The sequence below is a fragment of the Periplaneta americana genome, chromosome 5 (genome assembly GCF_040183065.1).
Source record: "Periplaneta americana isolate PAMFEO1 chromosome 5, P.americana_PAMFEO1_priV1, whole genome shotgun sequence".
Classification (NCBI taxonomy): domain Eukaryota; kingdom Metazoa; phylum Arthropoda; class Insecta; order Blattodea; family Blattidae; genus Periplaneta; species Periplaneta americana.
In genome coordinates, this window is record NC_091121.1 from 20,780,717 (window position 1) to 20,803,006 (window position 22,290).

Here is a 22,290-nt window from a genome sequence, read left to right on the forward strand (position 1 = left end):
CCTATTCTTTCAGATTGATGAATGTATACTTATGGCTTTACAACTATAAATACGACAAAAGGTATGATAAGTAGAGATTTCATGATGAAACTGAAGAGGAAAGAACGTTCATAGTATTATTAGATACTAGAGACGGAATTATAACGGCAGAATTATTGGTTATAAGTTAATACAGTAACAAAATAGGCCTAAAGTTCAAGAAATTATTTTAGCTATTCAACACCATATTCCTACACTTTTATATTTTATCAGCGACCACGGGTTCATCATATACTCCATGGAATTTTACTAATTAAACTACTTAATCATAATTTAACTCCAAAATATTATCCATCTCAAATCCTAACCTGTTGCTAATCATATTTGCCTGTAAAGTTTAACCAAACATCCTGTTACAATACTAATAGTTCTATATAAAATTCAAATTTTGACAGCGGGAATACCTAAAAGAAACGTTTACGTATCAATCTAAGAAATGTAAGCTTTGTCATTTACACTTTCGCAATTTCATATAATGACTGCAGTGACTGATGGACACAGCTGGTTAATCATAAATCCAGGTTATGAACTAATAGATTTGTAAGACGTTGAAACATGTCATGAATTGCTAGTAATATACAAAATAAATTGTATAAATAACACTTGTATATTGGTGTTCAATTCTGAAATAAAAAGAGCATTTAAATACAAATACAAGAAAATAATTAAGTATGTACAAAGTTCTTGCTTGCAAACACCGCCAGGTTATAAATATTCCAGCTGTTTTACTTACAAGCTATGTAGAAGTGGCATACTTCACAAGTTTCCTTCACCCAACATTTTTCTCGGTACTACGATGAGAAATTATAAAATAACAAATTTAAGTATTTTCACCAAACACGACAATAACAACTTCTCCACGGCCTTCCAGTTCATTCGCACATTCCTGAATTCGTACTGTCGTATTCATAATTCGTCCTATTTCGTCTGTCATTCGACAAATGAATGTAGAAGGCAGTGCACAATAAATCGATAGGGTGAATTTTGCATTCCAGTTGAAAAAGGAACATGCTCTGCCATCTATGTCAATTTACTGAAGCAAGTTGTAAGAAACACGGCCAAATTGATGCTCGCTTCGCTTACAAAGGGAGCATCAAGTTGGCCGTGTTAAAAAAAAAAAAAAAAAACTTGGAAAAAATGTCATGGCGGTAGATACAAATGGTTCGTTTAGTGATCTTACTTACTTACAATTGGCTTTTAAGGAACTCGAAGGTTCATTGCCGCCCTCACATAAGCCCGCCATCGTTCCCTATCCTGTCCAAGATTAATCCACTCTCTATCATCATATCCCACCTCCCTCAAATCCATTTTAATATTATCTCCCATCTACGTCTCAGCCTGTCTTTTTCCCTCCTGTCTCCCAACTAACACTCTATATGCATTTCTGTATTCGCCCATACGTGCTACATGCCCTGCCCATCTCAAACGTCTGGATTTAATGTTCCTAATTATGTCAGGTGAAGAATACAATGCATGCAGTTCTGCGTTGTGTAACTTTCTAAATTCTCCTGTAACTTCATCCCTCTTAGCCCCAAATATTTTCCTAAGAACCTTATTCACAAATACCCTTAATCTCTGTTCCTCTCTCAAAGTGAGAGTCCAAGTTTTACAACCATATAGAACAACAGGTAATATGTTTTATAAATTCTAACTTTCATATTTTTTGACAGCAGACTAGATGACAAAAGCTTCTCAACCGAATAATAATAGGCATTTCCCATATTTATTCTGCGTTTAATTTCCTCCCGAGTGTCATTTATATTTGTTACTGTTGCTCCAAGATATTTGAATTTTTCCACTTCTTCGAAGGATAGATCTCCAATTTTTATGTTTCCATTTCGTACAATATTCTGATCACGAGACATAATCATATACTTTGTCTTTTAGGGATTTACTTCCAAACCCATCACTTTACTTGCTTCAAATAAAATTTCCGTGTTTTCTCTAATCATTTGTGGATTTTCTCCTAACATATTCACATCATCCGCATAGACAAGAAGCTGATGTAACCCATTCAATTCCAAACCCTCTCTGTTATCCTGGACTTTCCTTATGACATATTCTAGAGCAAAGTTAAAAAGTAAAGGTGATAATGCATCTCCTTGCTTTTGCCCGCAGTGAATTGGAAAAGCATCAGATAGAAACTGATTTCTGTCATCATTCTGATGAAAAAAGTATATGTCAAGTTGATGAAGGCAAATATAGGACAACAATTTGTAAAGAAAGATCAGAATTGAAGGTCGGTGAATTTTCAGATGTATTCAAAGCGGCAATCCTAGACAATAATAATAATAATAATAATAATAATAATAATAATAATAATAATAATAATAATAATAATAGTAGTAGTAATAATAATAATAATAATAATCATCATCATCATTAGCCCTACAACCTATCAAGAGTCCTGGAGTCCTGGCTGTCCCAATCTTCGCCACTCTTTTTTTTTCTTACCAGTCCAGTTATGCATTCCAATATTTTTTAGCATCCTTCTCTATGTCGTCCTCCCATGTAGCTCTCGGTCTTCCTCTAGTCCTCTGTCCTCCTGGATTATATGAAAAGACTTTTTTAGCTGGTCATGAGACTTCCAGTCTTACCTTAATGTCCAGTCCATCTCAAACGATCAATTTTTATTATCGTAATGATGTTTAGCTCCTTATATAATCCATAGAGTTCAGCATTGTATCGTATTATTGTTTACTTGCACTGGTCCAAAAAAATCACGTAAAGTGAAGTGGGTAGGAATTGGATACATACATATAATAATAATAATAATAATAATAATAATAATAACAATAATAACAATAACAACAATGGTATGGTAAAACAATTGAATAATAATAATAATAATAATAATAATAATAATAATAATAATAATAATAATAATAATAATAATAATAATGTGCAACAACAACATAATTATGAAAACCATACTTCAACGTGAGCAAGTGCTTCATGGGTCTAGTGCAAATATGAGATTATAATTCTGAGAAACACTGTGTCAACAAAAACAATGAATGAATGAATAATGATGATGATGATGATAATGATGTTTCGTGTTACAATGGAATTAAATAAGTATTAAAGGGTACACATATGTCTTTTTGTAGAGAAAGATATTTATTTGACATATACAGCAAAAATTGCAACATGATTAATATTTACAAATCAGGACTGATTTACTGAATTTAATGCACTTTTTAAAGTTCATATTCATAAAACAATAAACATTCAAAAATTTATTTTCTTCACAGGATTTAGATCAAATTTCAATTAAAATGCCATTTAATGTAGGAATGTGCAAAGTAGGTACCTATCTTCTTTACATTGTTCCAGTGTACATTGGTGGAGAAATATTTTGACTTTTTGAAATGTGTAACCAATCTACAGCCGGAAGTAATAAAGACAGAGTCCGAGGAAAGCATGTATAGTTCAATGGAATGTAGACTTTCCTTAATTAATAATTGAGCATAATTAGCATTTTGAACTAGAACATTCAAAATTGACTTGGCAGAACTTACTCTAGTCACCCAATATGCCAACTTCCATGTCATTATTTTTTAATGTTATCAAATATCCAACACTGAAATGTTGTCTTTGGTTAGAGGCACTTTCCTCAATTTTCTTAATCCCTATTAATAAATATAAAACTTTTTAAATACAATACAGGCAGTCCTCATTCCAAGTTAAGGTTATATAAAACTATAATCACAATGAGCATCTAACATGATACATACACCCTGTCGAAGCCTCTAAAACATTTTATTTATAAGTTTACTCTGTAACTGAGTATGTTAAAAGTGACATAATACTGTAAAAGCATACACTCTTAACCTAACAACACAATACCTAAAAATTATTTAATACTTTAAGACACATTGTCATTATTACATAGGTATCGCTTACCGTAATATGTGATTCTTACTGGCGTAATGCAATTTGAAATTATTCGCATTGATTCTAATTCTTATACCTACATTAAAAAAAAAAAAAGAAGACAGAATTATATTTTATGAAAATAATTAAAAATAAGCGTAATACATTTGTTACCATTCTTTTAACTACCGGCATCCCTTGGAAATAAAATATTTTAGCAGTGAAATATCAGTACAATGAAATTCTGAGAGCAGTGAAATTATTTTCGTTGTTAAAGTGAACAGATACAAGATAATAAAACATCCAAGTCATGCAACACAGTAATAAATGTGTAGATGCACTGATAGATTATTTCTTTGCTACTTTTTTGCTTTTTCTAGTATTCTTTCTAAAATTTTTAATTTTCCCTTTAAAGAGAACTGTTTACATTTTCTCTTCTCTGTTGCATTGATGAACATCCCTTACCTAAAGATACTTTCGGTACCGGTGCTCTAAAATTTCGGACAATCAGAATCTCCTGAGGCAGTAAGTAGGCCTACAGTACCTACATTTTAAAGAACGAAGTGAGTAAAATATGTATTTTGATTACACACTTTTTAACACTTGTTAAATGAACGAAACTTTCCTGTATTAATATTGAAACTATTAAACTAAATACTAAAATAGCTTCAATATTAATTATTAACACAGGAAAGTTAAAATTGTTATTTATTTCACAAATTTAACAAATCATTAGTGAATGAAAGTTTGTATTTCATTAGATACTTAATGTCTCGTGCGTACAAAAGTCTAAAACTGACTTCTAGCGACACATTTAATTTTCTTCAGTACCTATGCGAAACATAAAAGCTCACTACAGGTACACACCTGTGATGGAGTGGTATGATCAGTTGCAGCTAAAGGATCTAAAGTGGAGGAAAAAAAATCTAAAAACATATTTTTTAATAATGGAGTTTAGAATTGAAATTAATAGGAAACGTTTCGAAATTTCACTTTGTACATTCGATAATTTACAGTCACTATATTTGAAACTGTAGACATTGGTAGATGTTTTTCAGTATGTTGCAGGCTCAAATCACAAATTCCCGTTACTCTCTGTGTAATACAGTAGCGTGCAAATTAATCCGAACACGACATATTTTTACATTTTCTGTCATTGTTGGCCTCACAGCTGCTCATACCGCTTTAATTGACATCTGTAGTACGTGTAATTCCATTGTTGGAGGTCTGTCATTATTTTTTTATAATGTGTGACATTTTGCCTGTCGTTTTGTACTTATAAGCATTTCAGTTGTGTTGAAGATTTAATACTGCAATCCTGTGTACATTCTGTCGTCTTCACAAATGGATACAACTCCACGAAAACGGTCTAAAATTATAACATTAGCAGAGCATTTTTCTATGACACAGAGGGAAATTGCTGCAGAATGTCACATCGGTTTGGCTACTGTTAATTCGATCATAAAACGATACAGGGAGACTGGATCCATCACACCCCAGAAAAAAGGAAACTGTGGCCGGAAAAGGAAGACTTCACCTGCAGATGATCGTTTAATTGTCAGGAAAAGTAAATTAAATCCTAGACTAACTGCTGTCGACTTAACCCGCGAGTTAATGGCTACCACTGGGGCGAATATTCACGTCACAACAGTGCAGCGTAGGCTTTTGGAAGCTGGATGAAGGGCTCGTAAGCCTATTACGAAGCAACTGCTAACCCCTGTTATGTGCAAAAAACGCTTAATGTGGGCAAAATTATATCAACACTGGACAGTGAATGACTGGAAGAATGTACTTTTTTCCGATGAGTCTCATTTCGAGGTCCACGGCCACTGTGTTTCTTACATACGGAAAGGATCCGAAAAAGTAACAGCAGCTCATCTCCAACAAGCACCCAAATACCCCCCTAAAGTAATGTTTTGGGGTTGTTTTACACATGAAGGGTATGGAGCATTAATACCTATCAAGGGAATGATGAATTCTGACTTATTGGAAACCAGAATCGTACCCCAGCTGCAAAAATCATTTCCGGATGGCAGAGGTGTGTTCCAACAAGACCTGGCACCATGCCATACGTCTCGAAAAACTACAGAATTCTTCACCAAGAAGAATATTCAGGTACTCCCCTGGCCAGGCAACTCACCCGACATCAACCCCATTGAGAGCTTGTGGTCAATTTGCAAAAGAAGAATGCAAAAAATGGATTGTTCTGCAAAGGAGAAGATGATTTCTACCCTCATTGGTGTATGGTTTCGCGATGAAGAAATGAAGAATATTTGTGGGAAATTAGTGGAATCCATGCCAAATCGTCTCAGAGCTGTTATTAGGAACAAGGGAGGCCACATAGATTACTGAGGTATGTCTTAGATCCTTTTTTTATCCCGTTTGAGTATTTTTGCATAAGTAATTACGTTGTTCGGATTAATTTGCACGCTACTGTAGAGCTGGAAGGCGTGGTTTGGTTGGCCATCTGTTGATTCTCAATGGCAAGAAGGTTCAGATACTTCGTTTAAGCAGGTCTTATCAACCCATAAACAATTTAATTTCTGTAGCTTATAATCAGAGTCCTGCATTTAGTCACTTTCGTACTAGCTTCGCTTGGTGCTGAGAGCATTGCAAGTCAAAGGAGTTCAATCCACAGTGAAACAGACTTCCTGCACGCTCCAGTACTGTGTTTACATCTGTTTATTCGTGTGTCTGTCTCTGTAAGTCACTGGACAACAAGAATAGTACTCATGTACAAAATATCACTTGGATTGAACAACAGTAATAATAAAGTATTTATTTAAAAGCAGCTTATATGCAATAAAAGATTATTTTGTGCGAAATCGTGCGTATTTGCTTGTTTTCCGCACAGAACCAATATGCGGTAAGTGTGAAATACCACATTCAGTATTCCCAACGTAACACACATAACAATTTCCCTCTTCTTACCGCTTAAGTGCCACATTCATTTTACTGCTTTAGGCTTTTAACATATTATTTTTAGAGACGTTTAACATGGTAATAATTATAAATTGGAAACTTACTACTGCAATTTCACCTAAATTGCACTGTTAATTATTGTTTTGAAATATTTGCAAAAATTAAATAAAGTCTACTATTCCACGAAAGCTATTGTATTCCTGATACAAGTAACATTAAGGAAGCCGTGAAAAAATCAACAAGATTCCAGATACCAATGTTGTTACTGCAATATGTTATATAAATAATATTGTTAAAATATTAAAATGAAAAATAAATCATTACATAACCTTACCTTTTGTTTTAAGTTCGCATTTATAGACTGGGGGAAAAAAAAGAACAGACGTATATCACGGCCTGCTGGAGTATAGATATTTTTGTTTTCTAAAGTTGCCGTCATTAAACAGAAACCAAGATGGAGATTTCATTGCAACTAATTAGAAATTCGTCTTTCAGGTATGTAATAAACGATCTTCGCACAAAATAATGTACGATACACGAGCGGTATGTTTGTTTTCATGTTCTCGGAAATTAAAAAAGCTCAACTACGTTTCGCTTTTTCAATCTTTTCCTCGAACATGAAAACGTCAACATACCGCTCTTGTAACGTATATTACTATTTAACAGGAATAGACAAAACTCCAAAATCTTCAGAAGCCAGCCCCACCCTCCCATTTTTTTTAGGAGCCAGCACCTTTTACCTATACATGCATTGAGAGACCCATTCAAGCTAAGATAAAGATACATTTACTGAAATGTATTAAATAATACTAAATATCTATGCAATGCAAATACAAACTCTCAGAGACGCCCTGTGCTCTCCACTGAAGCTATGTATATAGTGACAATTATCTTGAGATGTCCAAGCCAGTAATTCTTTACGATAAACACAAGCTGCTGCATAGTGCACGCTATCTTACTGCTGTGCTGTAATAAGAATGGACATGGAAAGTCGAGAATGCTGCAAATGGTCAAACCAACGGCATTTGCCGTTATCTGCAGAAAACTACTGCATTTGTGTAACATTTGAATGCATTTACATTTTAAATTTCATAAAGAAAGTTAAGACTCTTATCTATAAAATATACTTTGTGCTCGTAATAAATTTTACTACTGAAACTTGGGTAACAATCAAGAGAGAAAAAAACGCATTACAAGCAGCAGAAATGAGGATATTGCGAAGCATCGAGGGAAAGACCAGGGGAGATAGAATCAGGAATACAAAGATAAAAGAAAGAGTTGGAGTTAGACCTTTACAAAAAATGTTTAAAGAAAAAGAGACTGGTTTGGCTATGTAAAGAGATGACACCAGAGAGATGACCCAGAAGAGCTCTGGAGATGAGAATAAATAAAAAAGAGACCACTGGGAAGATCAAGAACGAGAGGGTTGGATCAGGTGAAGGAGAATCTGAAAACAAAAGGAATGGAGTGGGAATAAGTAGAGAGAGAAAGAAGTTGGATATCTGGAGGAGGCTAAGTAGGATGACCCGAAATTACGGAAACATCTAACAGAAGAAGAAGAAGAAGAAGAAGAAGAAGAAGAAGAGAAATACCAGCTTATGCAGTGCTGTCATGAAAGCCAAATGCCACATGGGAACCTACAGTTTTTTAATGAATCGTATGGAGAAGAGAAAATTTTTTCCGTATGGAGCCATACGGCATATGAATGCCTGAATTTTGTACATGGAGATCTGAACAGATCTTAGAAGACCATCTCTTGCTGTTCCTAATATATCTTCTTTGATGTTCATAAACATAAATGATTCATTTCTACAACGCTGGAATCCAAAACCATAATTATAATATAAAAAAATTTGATAATTGATTAAATGGCGATCTTACTCATGTTAATTGTGTAAGCATGTGCGGCTTACAGCTGTTTCGGTGCTTCTTCACACCATCCTCAGAGCTTATTAGATCTCGGCGTCATCTCGAACTTCGCTGCCTGTTGTGTGGGTGTTTTCGATTGTTGAAAAGTGTTGAAATGTGATGTCAAATAGTGCGTGTGTTCTGAAATTGATCTGTGTGTTGAGAATTTGATCAGGGTGTGTTTTAGTGTGTTTGCATATTTCATATTGTTCCAGTGTGTTGAGTTTTTGGTTCTTGGGTTATGTGTGTAGGATTTCCATGTCCGTATTTATGTTATTGTATGTATGGTTAGTATTGATTATGTGATCGGCGTATGTAGATGTAGATGTATTGTGTCCTCCTAGCTTTAATGTGTTCTTTCTAGCGTGTTTGGAATGATCTGCCTGTCTGTCCTATGTAGAACTTGTCGCAACTATTACATTTGAGTTTGTATACACCTGTGTGGTCGTATTTATTTGTTTGTGTTTTTTGTGTGTTGAGATGTCTTTGTAGTGTGTTTTCTGTTCTGTATGTTATGTTGTATTTCTGTTTTCTGAATGAAGATGCAATCTTATGTGTGCTTTTGTTTTCATATGTTAGTGTGATGTACTTCTTGTGTTCTTGTGTTTGTGTTGTGTTTTGTGTATTTTTGTGTTTGTTAAGTTTTTGTTTTGTCTTCCTTATGATATTGTCTATTATATTTGGATTGTATCCGTTTTCTTGTGCTATGTATTTGATTGTGTTCACTTCTTCATTGTAGTGTTGTTGGTTCATGGGTATGTTGAGTAATCTGTGTACCATTGTCCTGAATGCAGCATGTTTGTGTTGTGTGGGGTGGTTAGATGTGTTGTGTATGTGTGTGGTGGTGGTGGTTGGTTTTCTGTATATTTTGAAGGTGTGTTTGTTGTCGATTTTTGTTATGGTGATGTCTAGGAAATTTATGGAGTTGTTGTTTTCAAGTTCTAGTGTGTATTGAAGTTTTGGGTGTAATTTGTTTATGTATTGGTGTAGTTTGTATATTTGTCTTTTGTTTCCTTTGTATAGTATGAGTATATCGTCTACATATCTGTGCCAGTATATTATGTTGTCTGCATACTTGTTGTGTTCATTGTTGAGTATGTATGTTTGTTCTATGTTGTGTAAAAATATCTCTGCTAGTACCGGTATGCTGGATATGGGTGATCCCATTGGCAATCCTTCTGTTTGGGTGTAGTATTTGTTGTTGTGTGTGAAATAGTTTTGCTTTGTTGTTTTACTATTAAAAGGTAAAGCAAACAATATTTTCACTTCTTCTTTAATATTGAAAGAACCATAATGACGGTCGGAGAGATAGAGAGAGGAGAGTAAAATATATTTGAAGGGAGAAAAATAAGGGGTAGGGCGTATGGTCAAGAAAGAGTTAGCATGATAGCACTGAGCCTATGATACCATAAGACGCGACAGTTATGCTCCTAGTGACACTTTGGTGCATGATGAACTTGTGACAGTTCTTTAAGCACTCACTCAATTATGTTTATGTGTTATTAAAAAAAGACAAGGCTCTTCATACAGCCGAAATAATAACAGTACATCAATAGGAGTGGTAAGCACAATAAGCCTCAGGCTGTAGTGCAAGCCTTCGGGTCTCTCCTCTGTATAAGGGGTAAAAAAGAAGACTGAGAGTCATTTTCGTTCTCTTCCAAGTGATGGGCAGTATGATATAATAATAAATAACTTTACTGTTCTAACTATCCACTTACGAAAATAAATAGGGGAATAAACAAATAAATAAACATACAATTCTCTTGGTCCCGAACAATTTACAAAAGATATCGTGTGCTCAATTACAACCTTCCTCAATTTTAAAACCAACCCGAATCACGTTATGAAGTGAGTAGGCAATGGATACATACATACATCAATTTTAAAATCATGAGCTGTAACTGGGTACAATTCCATTTAGGGCTGCCTGCCAATAAACTAAATGATACAAAATAGAGTTTCATATAGCACCTAGTTGACTTGGTTGGCGAGTTGGTATAGCGCTGGCCTTCTATGCCCAAGGTTGCGGGTTCGATCCCGGGCCAGGTCGATGGCATTTAAGTGTGCTTAAATGCGACAGGCTCATGTCAGTAGATTTACTGGCATGTAAAAGAACTCCGGGACAAAATTCCGGCACATCCGGTTTGTCAGCTTTTTTCATAGGTGCTGTAAATGTTAAATGTTATGTTTTATTTAACGATGCTTGCAACTGCAGAGGTTATATCAGCGTCGCCGGATGTGCCGGAATTTTGTCCCGGAGTTCTTTTACATGCCAGTAAATCTACTGACATGAGCCTGTCGCATTTAAGCACACTTAAATGCCATCGACGATCGAAGCCGCAACCTTGGGCATAGAAGCCAGCGCTATACCAACTCGCCAACCAGGTCAACTAGGTGCTGTATGAAACTCTATTTTGTATCATTTAGTTTATTTCAATTTTTAATTTAAAGTATTACAGAGACTTCGAAACTCATTTAATAATCCCATGACAGACGTTTATTTACTCTTCTTCCAGGGTGTACTGCCTATGTTTAATTCTTTCAATTTGACGCTGCAGAAAGAGTCACCATGCATATATTTTTAAAAAGATTTTAAGTTTGATTTGCTGCATAAATTGCTGTCAGTTTGTAAAAACTGATGCACTGATCTTACAAGTGTTAACATGAAAAGAGCTAATCAACTAGAAAATTCAGAGCTGTTTATTGGTTTGACATTAAAAAAAGTCAGGTGAATACTTTTTTTTTCGGGGGGGGGGGGGGTTCGTTTCTACTTTCATCAAGTATTTTCAAGTGAATTTGCCATTCAACGATTAAGTTGTTTGTGATATCATATTTGCGAATGTAAATAATATGGGTAGTTACCTTGACCAAGTTCAGTGTTCTTGCAATAGATATAAAGATGGTCTTCACTTCTCAAATAATAATATACGAATTATTTGTATGACCAGTTTATGATTTAAAAAAAAATATAAACAGAAAGATTTAACAAACAATTTCCATAGTTCCGATTCTAAGGAAGTGTGGAACAATCTTTAGAAATGACTGAACTGTAGGCCTATTGGTGGTCCAAGGTATGATATGTTATACAAAGTTGTACAATTTGTTATGACATTATCATATAGTAATGCGACAGAAGAGAGTCTTTAATTTAATCAGACAAAATAAAACTCAACTTCGCTCCTCAATGAAGATGGCAGAAGTTTCTCTTCATTGCACGTTGCAAATTAAACTATAAGGGAAAGTACCATGAAGAAGTGTTTGATGAAAAATATTTTAATAAAGCCAGACATGACAATGAAAAGTATAATAAAAATAATTCATAGTATTCTGGCTGAATTTATTATATGTTTCTCATTTTCAAAGCTGAAATGATAATAGTAATAATAATAATAATAATAATAATAATAATAATAATAATAATAATAATAATAATAATAATCTTCATTATCATCATCATCATTATCATCATCCTTCCTTATCTTTAAAATCCTTGAAATATTAGATCTCAGTAGTTGTGTTATTGTCTCCAAGTCACCTTTTTAAAGGTATTCCCAGTATTTCATTGCCTCTCAGAGTACACTTCAAAGAAAATTTTCGCATTGAAAGAGGACCCATTCCTTGAAATTAGCAAACCATTTAGTAATAATACACACATGTCATTAAAATTGTATTTTCTTTCAGAGGTACTGGGACCATCACACCTAGTTAATACTAAGTTGGAACTATGCTGACAGATAAAAATAAAATAATATACAATTTATCTGGAGCTGATCAGCAGACTGATCCTTGAAATAATGGGAAAACGAAAGAGACAAGGGTAAAAGAATTGTTGTGATCCTATTTGAAAATACTATTCTGACACTTTTCTTATGTAAAAAGGCTACAGATATATTAAAAAGAATAGTGCATCCCAGATATAAAATTCAGGATTATATAACAAATAATGCCAAACTTCTAATATAACTACTTGCAATAAACTCTTTTGAAAGGAAGATCCTATGACGTATTTCGGTATCAGTCAAGGAAAATAATGTGTGAAGAGTAAGATATAATAATGAGTTATGCGAGCTCTATAAAGAATCTTGTATCTCCATAATAATAAAGCTCAAAAGACTACAATGGGCTGGACATATTCATTGAATGGGGAATGAACGCATCACAAGGAAAATCGTATATACCACTATTGGAGACGAGAGACTCGTAGGTAGATCAAAGAACAGATGAATTGACGTTGTGGAAGAGGATGCGAAGAAGATTCTAGCAATGAGGAATTGGAAAAGGAAGATGCTGGATAAGCAGATTTGAAGAGGCTTGATTCAGGATGCCAAGACCCAATATCGGGATGTAGCATCATAGTAGTAGTAGTGGTAGTAGCAATAAAACTGAACAATATTAAGCATGTCCATAAACATTAATCAAAAAGAAAATATAGCCAACACAGCTGCCTGTAGTAAGAGTATAACGTATACACCAATGCATAAGTGACAAAACTTCTTATTTAGGGTTACCAGAAGTAAAAAATTAAAATCAGAACAATTATCCTGAAAAAGCAAGATTTTCCACAAAAAAGGAGGACAAAAAAATGTGACACTAATTTTGAATAATTCTGATAAGAATGGAAATTGTTGAACTTGGTGTACACTAAAATTGATACAAGACTATTAGTAATAATATGTAGATTATAAATTTTTATTTTTTAATTAGTTGGTTGCTGGTACACTACAGAGATTCGCCACATGAATTTAAACTCACATGCTCGTAGAAAACGGAAGTTCTGGAAGTACAGTAATCGATAATCAAAAGCTGCTTCCGTATCCTATAACTGATATTTTACGGAAGTTCTGGAAGTACAGTAATCGATAATCAAAAGCTGCTTCCGTATCCTATAACTGATATTTTACCATGATCGAAGCCATATAACGTCTTTGGATCGAAGTACCACTGCTGATTAGATCATGGTTGTCATTCGATGTTCTTCGGTAATGTAGATTCGAATGCGAACTGTGATAAAGCGTAAGTATCACTTATGTTATAATGTACATCGCGCGAAAATTAGTATTTTTATGTCCAGTAGAATTAAAAAGCAAGACAATGTACGCAGGACATACACCTAAAAAGCAGGACATGTCCGGCGAAATCCGGACATCTGGTAACCCTATCCTTATTGTATACACAGTTATATCAGTAAATACTTTATATTATATAAATTGCACGGACAGTTATAGTTATTAATTTTATCATAAATGAAGGTACTCAGAATATTCAGGATTCTCAAACTTTTCGCACTGTGACCAGACATAATTTCATTAGTAAATTATTTGAAGTTATAGTATACATTACACAACATTTAGAATTGGTTTTTGATACAGATTATTTGGACGTTTTCTTTGCCATAAGAGAAGAGCCTATGGATAATTTTATTGTCCTTCCCCACGTGATGATTTGTACTTTTCTTGTTTTGTTTATCGACAAATCCATTGTCACAGAGTACTTATACGGAAGTATGAGGAGATTGGGTTGACTCCAATCAGTTGTAGAAGTACTGTAATGATTTTTGAGTTCATAGTCGCATAATTATATTGACTAAACTAACATGGTTCTTTGGAAACACACATAGAAGGAAATATTTGCCAAAGTAAGCTTACTAAATGCCATGACAGAGATAATGTTTCAGGATTTTAGTGTTAAAAAACGCGTATTTTTTTTTAATCCCCACTTGCACATTCCTCCATAAACAAAACTGTAACCTTAAGACAATGTCTAAGAAAATGGATTGTTATAAGCATTTACATTGTTTTATTTAAGTTTTTTTCTTGGGAACTTTCATTCATTTTAAACCACCCATTCTGTAACACACTGGAAAAAAGTAGAGATATTTCATCTCACTTGTCAATTCATTAGGCTTGATGAATATAAAAATTCAGAGTTGATTGGTTTCGTCGGTGTGTACAAAACAAAGACAAATTCACTCAACCCCAGTATACAAATGACAGTGAGGTTTCGAGGTTACAAATATCACTGTTTTCTTTTTTAGTACAAATTGACTAATTCTCTAAATAGTTAATCTCCTCTTTCTTAAAAAAAAAGTAACAGTCTCGGAGAATGATACTTTAAATTCCTGAAAAACTGAAACTTACAGGTCTATTCCTGAAAAAATCACGTTCATTCCTTCATGAAACCGGAATTAGAAAATGTATCTATAGCTGTTATTCAGTTCACCTTCTTAAACACTTTTCACACAGGCTGTCAGCATCTGATACGAATGAATTGAGGTTAAACGTTCAAACTTCTCTGTGAATCATCATTAGAAATATCAGAAACAGGCCATTGCCATTGTAATGTTAGGTAATGGGTAATTATATTTTATGCCCCTTGATGCATCTTGTCATGACTTTCTTGAAAAATTCATTTATTTTCTACTCCTTATTGGAGTAAAAACACTGAACATTTTTCACATGCATGCACACACGCAAATTACATATACACATTAAATTGACTGATGGTCACTGCGAAAAAAATTCTGCTTCTTTGCACAGTATTCTATAAAACCCAATTTTTCCTCCATTTGCACTTGTTTGTTATTGTATCAATTTCATTCTCCATGCTTCGACAAGATCCATCTCACACCTCTGAGCTAGACAGTCAGAACCTTGTAGTGGTCACACGGGGACCTTGGGATGTGGGAATTCGCCCTCCTGGTTCCGTCATGGGATGCTGATGTCCCACCTGATGGCATACAACAGAGTTATTGAAACATTTCATTGTCATCACATAAATATGTAGGCCTAACAACAAAACAACATATTTTTACAACCTTTCTTAAAATATTAGAGTAAGAAAATGAGGAAAAATTTTCAGGAAGTTCAACCACAGTCTAGTATATACAGTCGCGAAGCTCAATACGTAGTAAATATGCAAACATTAGGTAGTTGCTCACCACTAGGATCGCTAATATCGCCTCATGACAGGCAATGAAAAATAGTACCATCACAGTCTATTGTTTCTAGCACCCTCAAAACTCAAGCTTCGTGACTGTATATAGTAGACTGTGGTTCAACTATCTTTGTCCATGCTTCAGGATTATGGTATATAAATATGTATATTAATTTTAAAGTGTAATATACTTGAAATTGTTACATAAGTAGGCCTAAATAAAATTCTGTTATGTATTATGTATCGGTAAAGATTATTATATTATTTTAATGTGTACATTTTTAGGATTAATTGATTTAAATATATGATAAGTCCACTGAATTTGAACAAAATTCGTCCTATACTCTAGGCCAAGTTGAAAAATAAATCTTTTTCAACATGTGGCACACTAATGTTGTAATTTAAAATTCCACAGCACACTCACATAATCTAAAACAGTGGTTTCCATCAGGGGAATGTGTTTACTGAATCTTGATTTGTGCCGCTTTCTAGGAATGTTGACTCTTGTTACTCACTTTTTACTACTCTTTTCACTTTTATTTTTACAATTTTCGCTACGATAACCTTTATTATTTTCATTTTCTTGCGGCACACCAATGGATCATTCATGGCACACTAGTATGCCATGGTACAATAGTTTAAAATGGCTGTTCTAGGCGAAAAGGTTGTACTCGGAGAAATAAACAGACAGATGGCATTCCAAAATACTTCCCTAATATCAGGAATTTTGAAAACGTGAAAACTTAAACATACTGGTATAATATAGTACATAAATGTTTTGCATCATACAATCTTTATTTTCTCTCTACATGTCATATAATGAGAAAGAGTTTTATTTCAAACAAGAAAATCAATACGGTATAAGTTTTGGAATGTTAGCTATAATGTAATTGATGAAGTCACAGCCAAACTAGGCAATAAATGTTCTATTTCGCTGTTGTTAAATTACTGTCATGGATAGTAGCCTATTTATTTTTATCATTCACTTGTGAGGTTCAGATCTGTCTTCAGACAGTTGACTAAACAACAGTGACAAAACTCGGCTTATTATTGTGTTGTTAATTATTCACGAAAATTTAATGTGTTCTCTAAATACCGTACTTCAGAAAACAATTTTCAACCACAACTAACAAAAAAAAAAGCAAGTAATGCCAGTGATTTACAAGGGAATGTTCGTGTAGGCTATGTTGAGCTCAGAAGTTTATTATTAGGAATGTAGCAAAATCATTGAGCCCACTTTAAGAATCAAACTCCACTGGTTTGAAAAAAATTATCTAAGAAGGATAGGAACAACTTTTCCTCATTCACTTCTATATACTGGTAGTTTTAATTATTCCACAGTCTATTCTCTAATAAAGAAAGAGCTTCAGTTTTGTGATTACTGTGAGTAAAACACATGTTCGTATATTATTTTTTTTAGGAAAATACCGGTACCGGTAGGTACTGCAACTCAAAATCCGTCTCTTAATATTTGGTACCAGTACTGTATTATCTTTCTTCGTTAATAATTTAATATAATAAAATACGAAATAAATTACGTACAATTACATTATTTTTATTTAATGTTTTCTTTTTCTTAAAGTTGAAAAGATATTGTTTAGGTCAAACTACAGGCTATGTGGTTTCGAAATTATCTGAACATTAGATACCAGATACCGAATACTGGTAAGTAGAACTACTTATAAAAATTCCATCTTACTTCTTAACAGATATTTATCATAATTTATTTCATGACAGGAAGACAGACAAATTTATCGTAAAAGCTTCACTAAATTATTGCATAAAGATCACCTAATTTTAGTTCTATACACAACATTAAATTTAGGAGCATAAAGGAGTAGGTCTATATTTTCTCCGTATGGTTTAACTCTATCATAGATATATGCAAGTCGCTTATAAAATATTTTGAAATAAATATGCATGCAATTTCTACTAGTATATTGACACTAAAAAAAGCAAATGGTCGAGGTTATGCTACAGTCCCTGTAGCCTTGTAAAATAATTACTGGCTGAAACAATGTGGATAACTATTTTTGAACTGGGGGAGGGAAACAGGACATTCTAACTGAATTGAATTTAATGTTAATTCAATCCAGCAAGCTAATCTAGATGGCGTCATGGTAATATAATAATTTCTGTCGTTTGAGTATTACATAACACAGCTGCTTGTGGCATGGATACTGATCAGACTGACATTATGCAGCAAGCCATGCTCTAAATAACAAAATAACAAGTAAAATAATATCACAATAGCTTGTACCCTAAACTTGGGTGCAAATAGAAAAATCTACCTATTCAGGGAAAATGTTCTTCTGATGTAAGGATGGTTAATTAAAGGTTATGAAAATAGCTTGTAAAAAATCAGAATGAAAAAAGTCTTTCCTAAGAAATTATTCTTAATTGAACTTAATCATGTATGTTGTTATAACATGTGAACATTAAATGTTTTATAGAAAGGGAGAATAGATTATTTTTGCATTGAAATATGTTCTTTTCTAGAAACACTTTTATATTATGAGTATAGGCTTTACCAGTACTACTGGTATTTTGTTAGTGATGAAAGATTATAAGTACCGGTATATAAAATAATTTATTTATTAACTTTTACTTGTATTATTTGTGACTCATATAAAGTAAAACTAATCACTAGAACTTTCTAATAGGTAAAAACATCCGACAGTTATTAGAATAATTTTATTACAGATGATGAAAAATTTAAATTATCTTACTAGCCTTTAGGTTGTGCCTTGTTTCTGATGGTAAAATTGATTTCTTGCTTCTCATGATCTTGTGGAAAGTAAACTAACAGATGGACGAAATTTAACCTGCAATATTATTCGACAGATTGCAAATTATTATCTTTATTGTTAATGTATCTTTATTATGTTCTCAGCATTAAATGGCACAACATAACCTATGGCACAAAAGGCTTCAAATCTAACCAGATATCGGTACGGTACTTGAGATGGACACAGATTTAAAGTTAGAGAAAATATATATATATATATATATATATATATATATATATATATGTTTTATTTAACTACACTTGCAACTGCAGAGGTTACATCAACGTCGTCAGATGTGCCGGAATTTTGTCCCGCAGGAGTTCTTTTACATGCCAGTAAATTTACTGACATGAGCCTGTCGCATTTAAGCACACTTAAATGCCATCGACCTGGCCCGGGATTGAACCCGCAACCTTGGGCATAGAAGGCCAGCGCTATACCAACTCACCAACCAAGTCGACTATATATACATATATATATATATATATATATATATATATATATATATATACTGTATATCTTTTATAGACGATAATATAGTTTCATATTAGACATTCTTGTCAGATGTTATAGTAGCTAGGCCTACTACAGTTATGAAATTTCAGTCTCTCATATAATCGTCAATAAAGTAATAATAATGGTTCAATAATAATTTCAAAAGATTTTTGTACAATGTTGAATTAAATTTACTTTCTTTGTAGTAATAGAATTGATACAATAAATATGATTTCATGATAATTGATGTGAGATTAGGTTTCGAAAGAAAAACATAATTCATGGAACATATTATGTCTCGTTGTATGCTTCTAACTTTACTTACTGTTCTCCTAAATAGAATACTTGCAAATAGCTACAGATTCAGTTATATTTCATCACTGATTAACAATAACTTCTTTACTGTGTTAATATTATAAAAATTACCTGGTTGACTACTTTCGACGCCTAGGCTTCGGACAATGACGGACACCACATCGAAAATAGTTAGCCAGATAATTTTTATAATATTAACACAGTAAAGAAGTTATTGTTAATCAGTAATTACATGATTGTTGAAGTTGTTAAATTTTATCACGTTTGTCAGTGGAAACAAAACGTATTAGGTATTTATATTTATAAAAAAAAAATATACTAGTAACTTCTTTGTCTTTACTTATGTATCAAAATCAAAACATAACAGCTATTGTATTCGGTAAATATTCGTCCTTTTGTCTGTGCCTACCCATCTGGTTCTAGGGCATTCACATCAAGAAAGCAGTTTATTTGTTCTCAGGTAGTTAGCAATGTACACTCATAGACTCAATATAATTTCTTATAGTGTGACATATTATCAGTTCGTGCTATTATTATAGGATAAGAAACCAGGTGAAACGTAATAAAGGAAGAGAAATAAACTTAATGATGTACAACTTACTTTTCTCGGCAGTGAAGAAGTATTATTTTGATGAAAATCATAACTGAAGAAAGATGGCTGGAGAAAATTATTGGTTTCAACATTCTGCACCTTGAACCCCATCGCAGGCAGGAAGCACCAAGCAAACGGATACATCCCACACACTCACACCAACCACGAGACACGATGCATTGGCACTTTGTTAATCAGGATACAACAGGTAAAACTATTCTACAACAAGATGCAGTACTTCTACAAGAACACTGGAACAGTCTATTGGTAACTCTGTATCGGGAGAAGGGTTAGTTTATACCGTGCTTTCTCTATGTGGTGTCGACGTTGGGCGAGAGATGAGAGGCGTCTCTACATCGGCCTGTTGGTCGGGGAGGGACTCGTCGCAGGGCCTAGGAGGGCGCTGCTGCAGAACGTGGAGGGGCTGCTGATAGGCAGTCAGGTGGGGGTGGTGTAGCAGGGGGAGTGCCGAGGGATGGCATCCTTCTGGCGCTGAAGTTGTGACTGGAACCAGTTTCTTCGTCACATCAATCTGCGCGTACACTGTGGGTTCTTGGTGCGGCTGCTGTCGCCTTAGTGTGGATGTGCCGTACATTGGAGACAGTTCAGCGTATGTTATTTCATCGTTCTGAAATGGACAAGAAAGTGGTGAGGCATCCTTCATAACAACAATTCGGTACAGTAGACATTATTAAGGAAACTATGTTAAAATTGACTAAAAATAGTTTTTCAGTTTTTCTTAAAATAAGAATCCCCATTCAATTCTGAATGGTTTTATGTATGTGCTATATGAGACGCTCAGCGCACAAATGGCCCAACCCATAAAATTTGCATACCGGTATTGAGTTTATTAATTTAAAGAGCTTCTCATAAAAATGGAAGTACAAGGGTACAGTACATCAGTTATTCATAGATTTAAAAAAGGCATATGACTCAGTTAAGAGAGAAGTTTTATATGATATTCTTATTGAATTTGTTATTCCCAAGAAACTAGTTCGATTAATTAAAATGTGTCTCAGTGAAATGTTTTTTAGTGGGTTATTTTACGACGCTGTATCAACATCTTAGATTATTTAGCATCTGAATGAGATGAAGGTGATAATGCTGGTGAAATGAGTCCAGAGTCCAGCATCGAAAGTTACCCAGCATTTGCTCATATTGGGTTGAGGGAAAACCCCGGAATAAACCTCAACCAGGTAAATTGCTCAGACCAGGATTCGAACCCGGGCCACCTGGTTTCGTGGCCAGACGTGCCAACTGTTACTCCACATGTGTGGACTCTCAGTGAAATGTACAACAGAGTCAGTATAAGCCACTTTCTATCGGATGCCTTTCTAATTCACTGCGGGCTAAAGCAAGGAAGTGCACTATCACCTTTACTTTTTAAATTTGCTCTAGAATATGCTATTACAGAGGGTTTGGAATTGAACAGGTTACATCAGCTGCTTGTCTATGCGGATGACGTGAATATGTTAGGAGAAAATCCACAAACTATTAGGGAAAACACGAGAATTTTACTTGAAACAAATAAAGAGATAGATTTGGAAGTAAATCACGAAAAGACAAAGTATATGATTATGTCCCGTGACCAGAATATTGTACGAAATAGAAATATAAAAATTGGAAATTTATCCTTTCAATCAGTCAATCTTCTTAATGTATCCAGCTGTTTGCTGACAACATAAAGTCCACTACAGTCCACTGAATAGTCTATTCAGTTTTTGTTTTCATGAGAAATGAGGGGTATTTTGATCGGTGTTCATTATAGATGCCTGTTGCTAGTAGCCAGAGTTGGGGTGTAAATTTATTCTTTGAAGAGGTGGAAAAATTCAAATATCTTGGAACAACAATAACAAATATAAATGACACTTGGTAGGAAATTAAATACGGAATAAAAGTGGGAAATGCCTGTTATTATTCGGTTGAGAAGATTTTGTCATCCAGCCTGCTCTCAAAAAAACTGAAAGTTAGAATTTATAAAACAGTTATATTACCGATTGTTCTGTATGGTTGTGAAACTTGATCTCTCACTTTGAGAGAGGAACAAAGGTTAAGGATGTTTGAGAATAAGATGTTTAGGAACATATTTGGAGAGGGATGAAGTTACAGGAGAATGAAAAAGATATTATGACGAAAATGATATAATACTCCAGTAGTTTCGGAAGTTGTATACCTACTTGAATGCAGTTATTTTAAGTTATTCAATCCGTATTGTAATATTCATGGAACATTTTGTTATTCAAAATCGTATATAACATCTTCTGCTGTGAATTAATTGTATTGCATTTATTAAAAATGTGTAAACAAAAACATAAAGAGTTATTGCATCTCGACTTCATAATGTTAATTTTTTTCACCCTTGTCCTTTGGTCACTCCTATTTGTACAGCATAATCCTGTTGCCGGGTAGCACACAAAAGCA

The 22,290-nt window shown here is 33.9% G+C and overlaps 3 protein-coding genes across 6 annotated transcripts in view; 1 reads left to right on the top strand and 2 right to left on the bottom strand.

Annotated features, from left to right (window-relative positions):
• The window catches only part of Pli (E3 ubiquitin-protein ligase pellino), a 513,023-nt gene extending 512,101 nt beyond the window's left edge, over positions 1-922 (bottom strand). The window contains exon 1 of the mRNA XM_069825471.1: positions 773-922. Coding sequence (XP_069681572.1) covers positions 773-792 — 20 coding nt within the window. The 5' untranslated portion in view covers positions 793-922. The remainder of the gene's footprint in view (positions 1-772) is intronic.
• LOC138699521 (uncharacterized) overlaps positions 1-20,076 on the top strand; it is a 101,736-nt gene extending 81,660 nt beyond the window's left edge. For 3 of the 4 annotated variants that reach the window (XR_011332024.1, XM_069825477.1, XM_069825475.1), the window contains exon 5: positions 14-673. The gene's annotated coding sequence lies outside the window, so the exon portion shown is untranslated. Of the gene's footprint in view, positions 1-13; positions 674-19,890 lie in introns of those variants that run through there. The other variant, XM_069825476.1, reaches the window with a different exon arrangement.
• The window catches only part of LOC138700577 (protein sidekick-1-like), a 309,648-nt gene continuing 298,111 nt past the window's right edge, over positions 10,754-22,290 (bottom strand). The window contains exons 10-11 of the mRNA XM_069827159.1: positions 20,171-20,497; positions 10,754-15,471 (exon numbers count right to left, since the gene is read on the bottom strand). Of these exons, the coding sequence (XP_069683260.1) occupies positions 15,388-15,471; positions 20,171-20,497 (411 nt within the window). The 3' untranslated portion in view covers positions 10,754-15,387. The remainder of the gene's footprint in view (positions 15,472-20,170; positions 20,498-22,290) is intronic.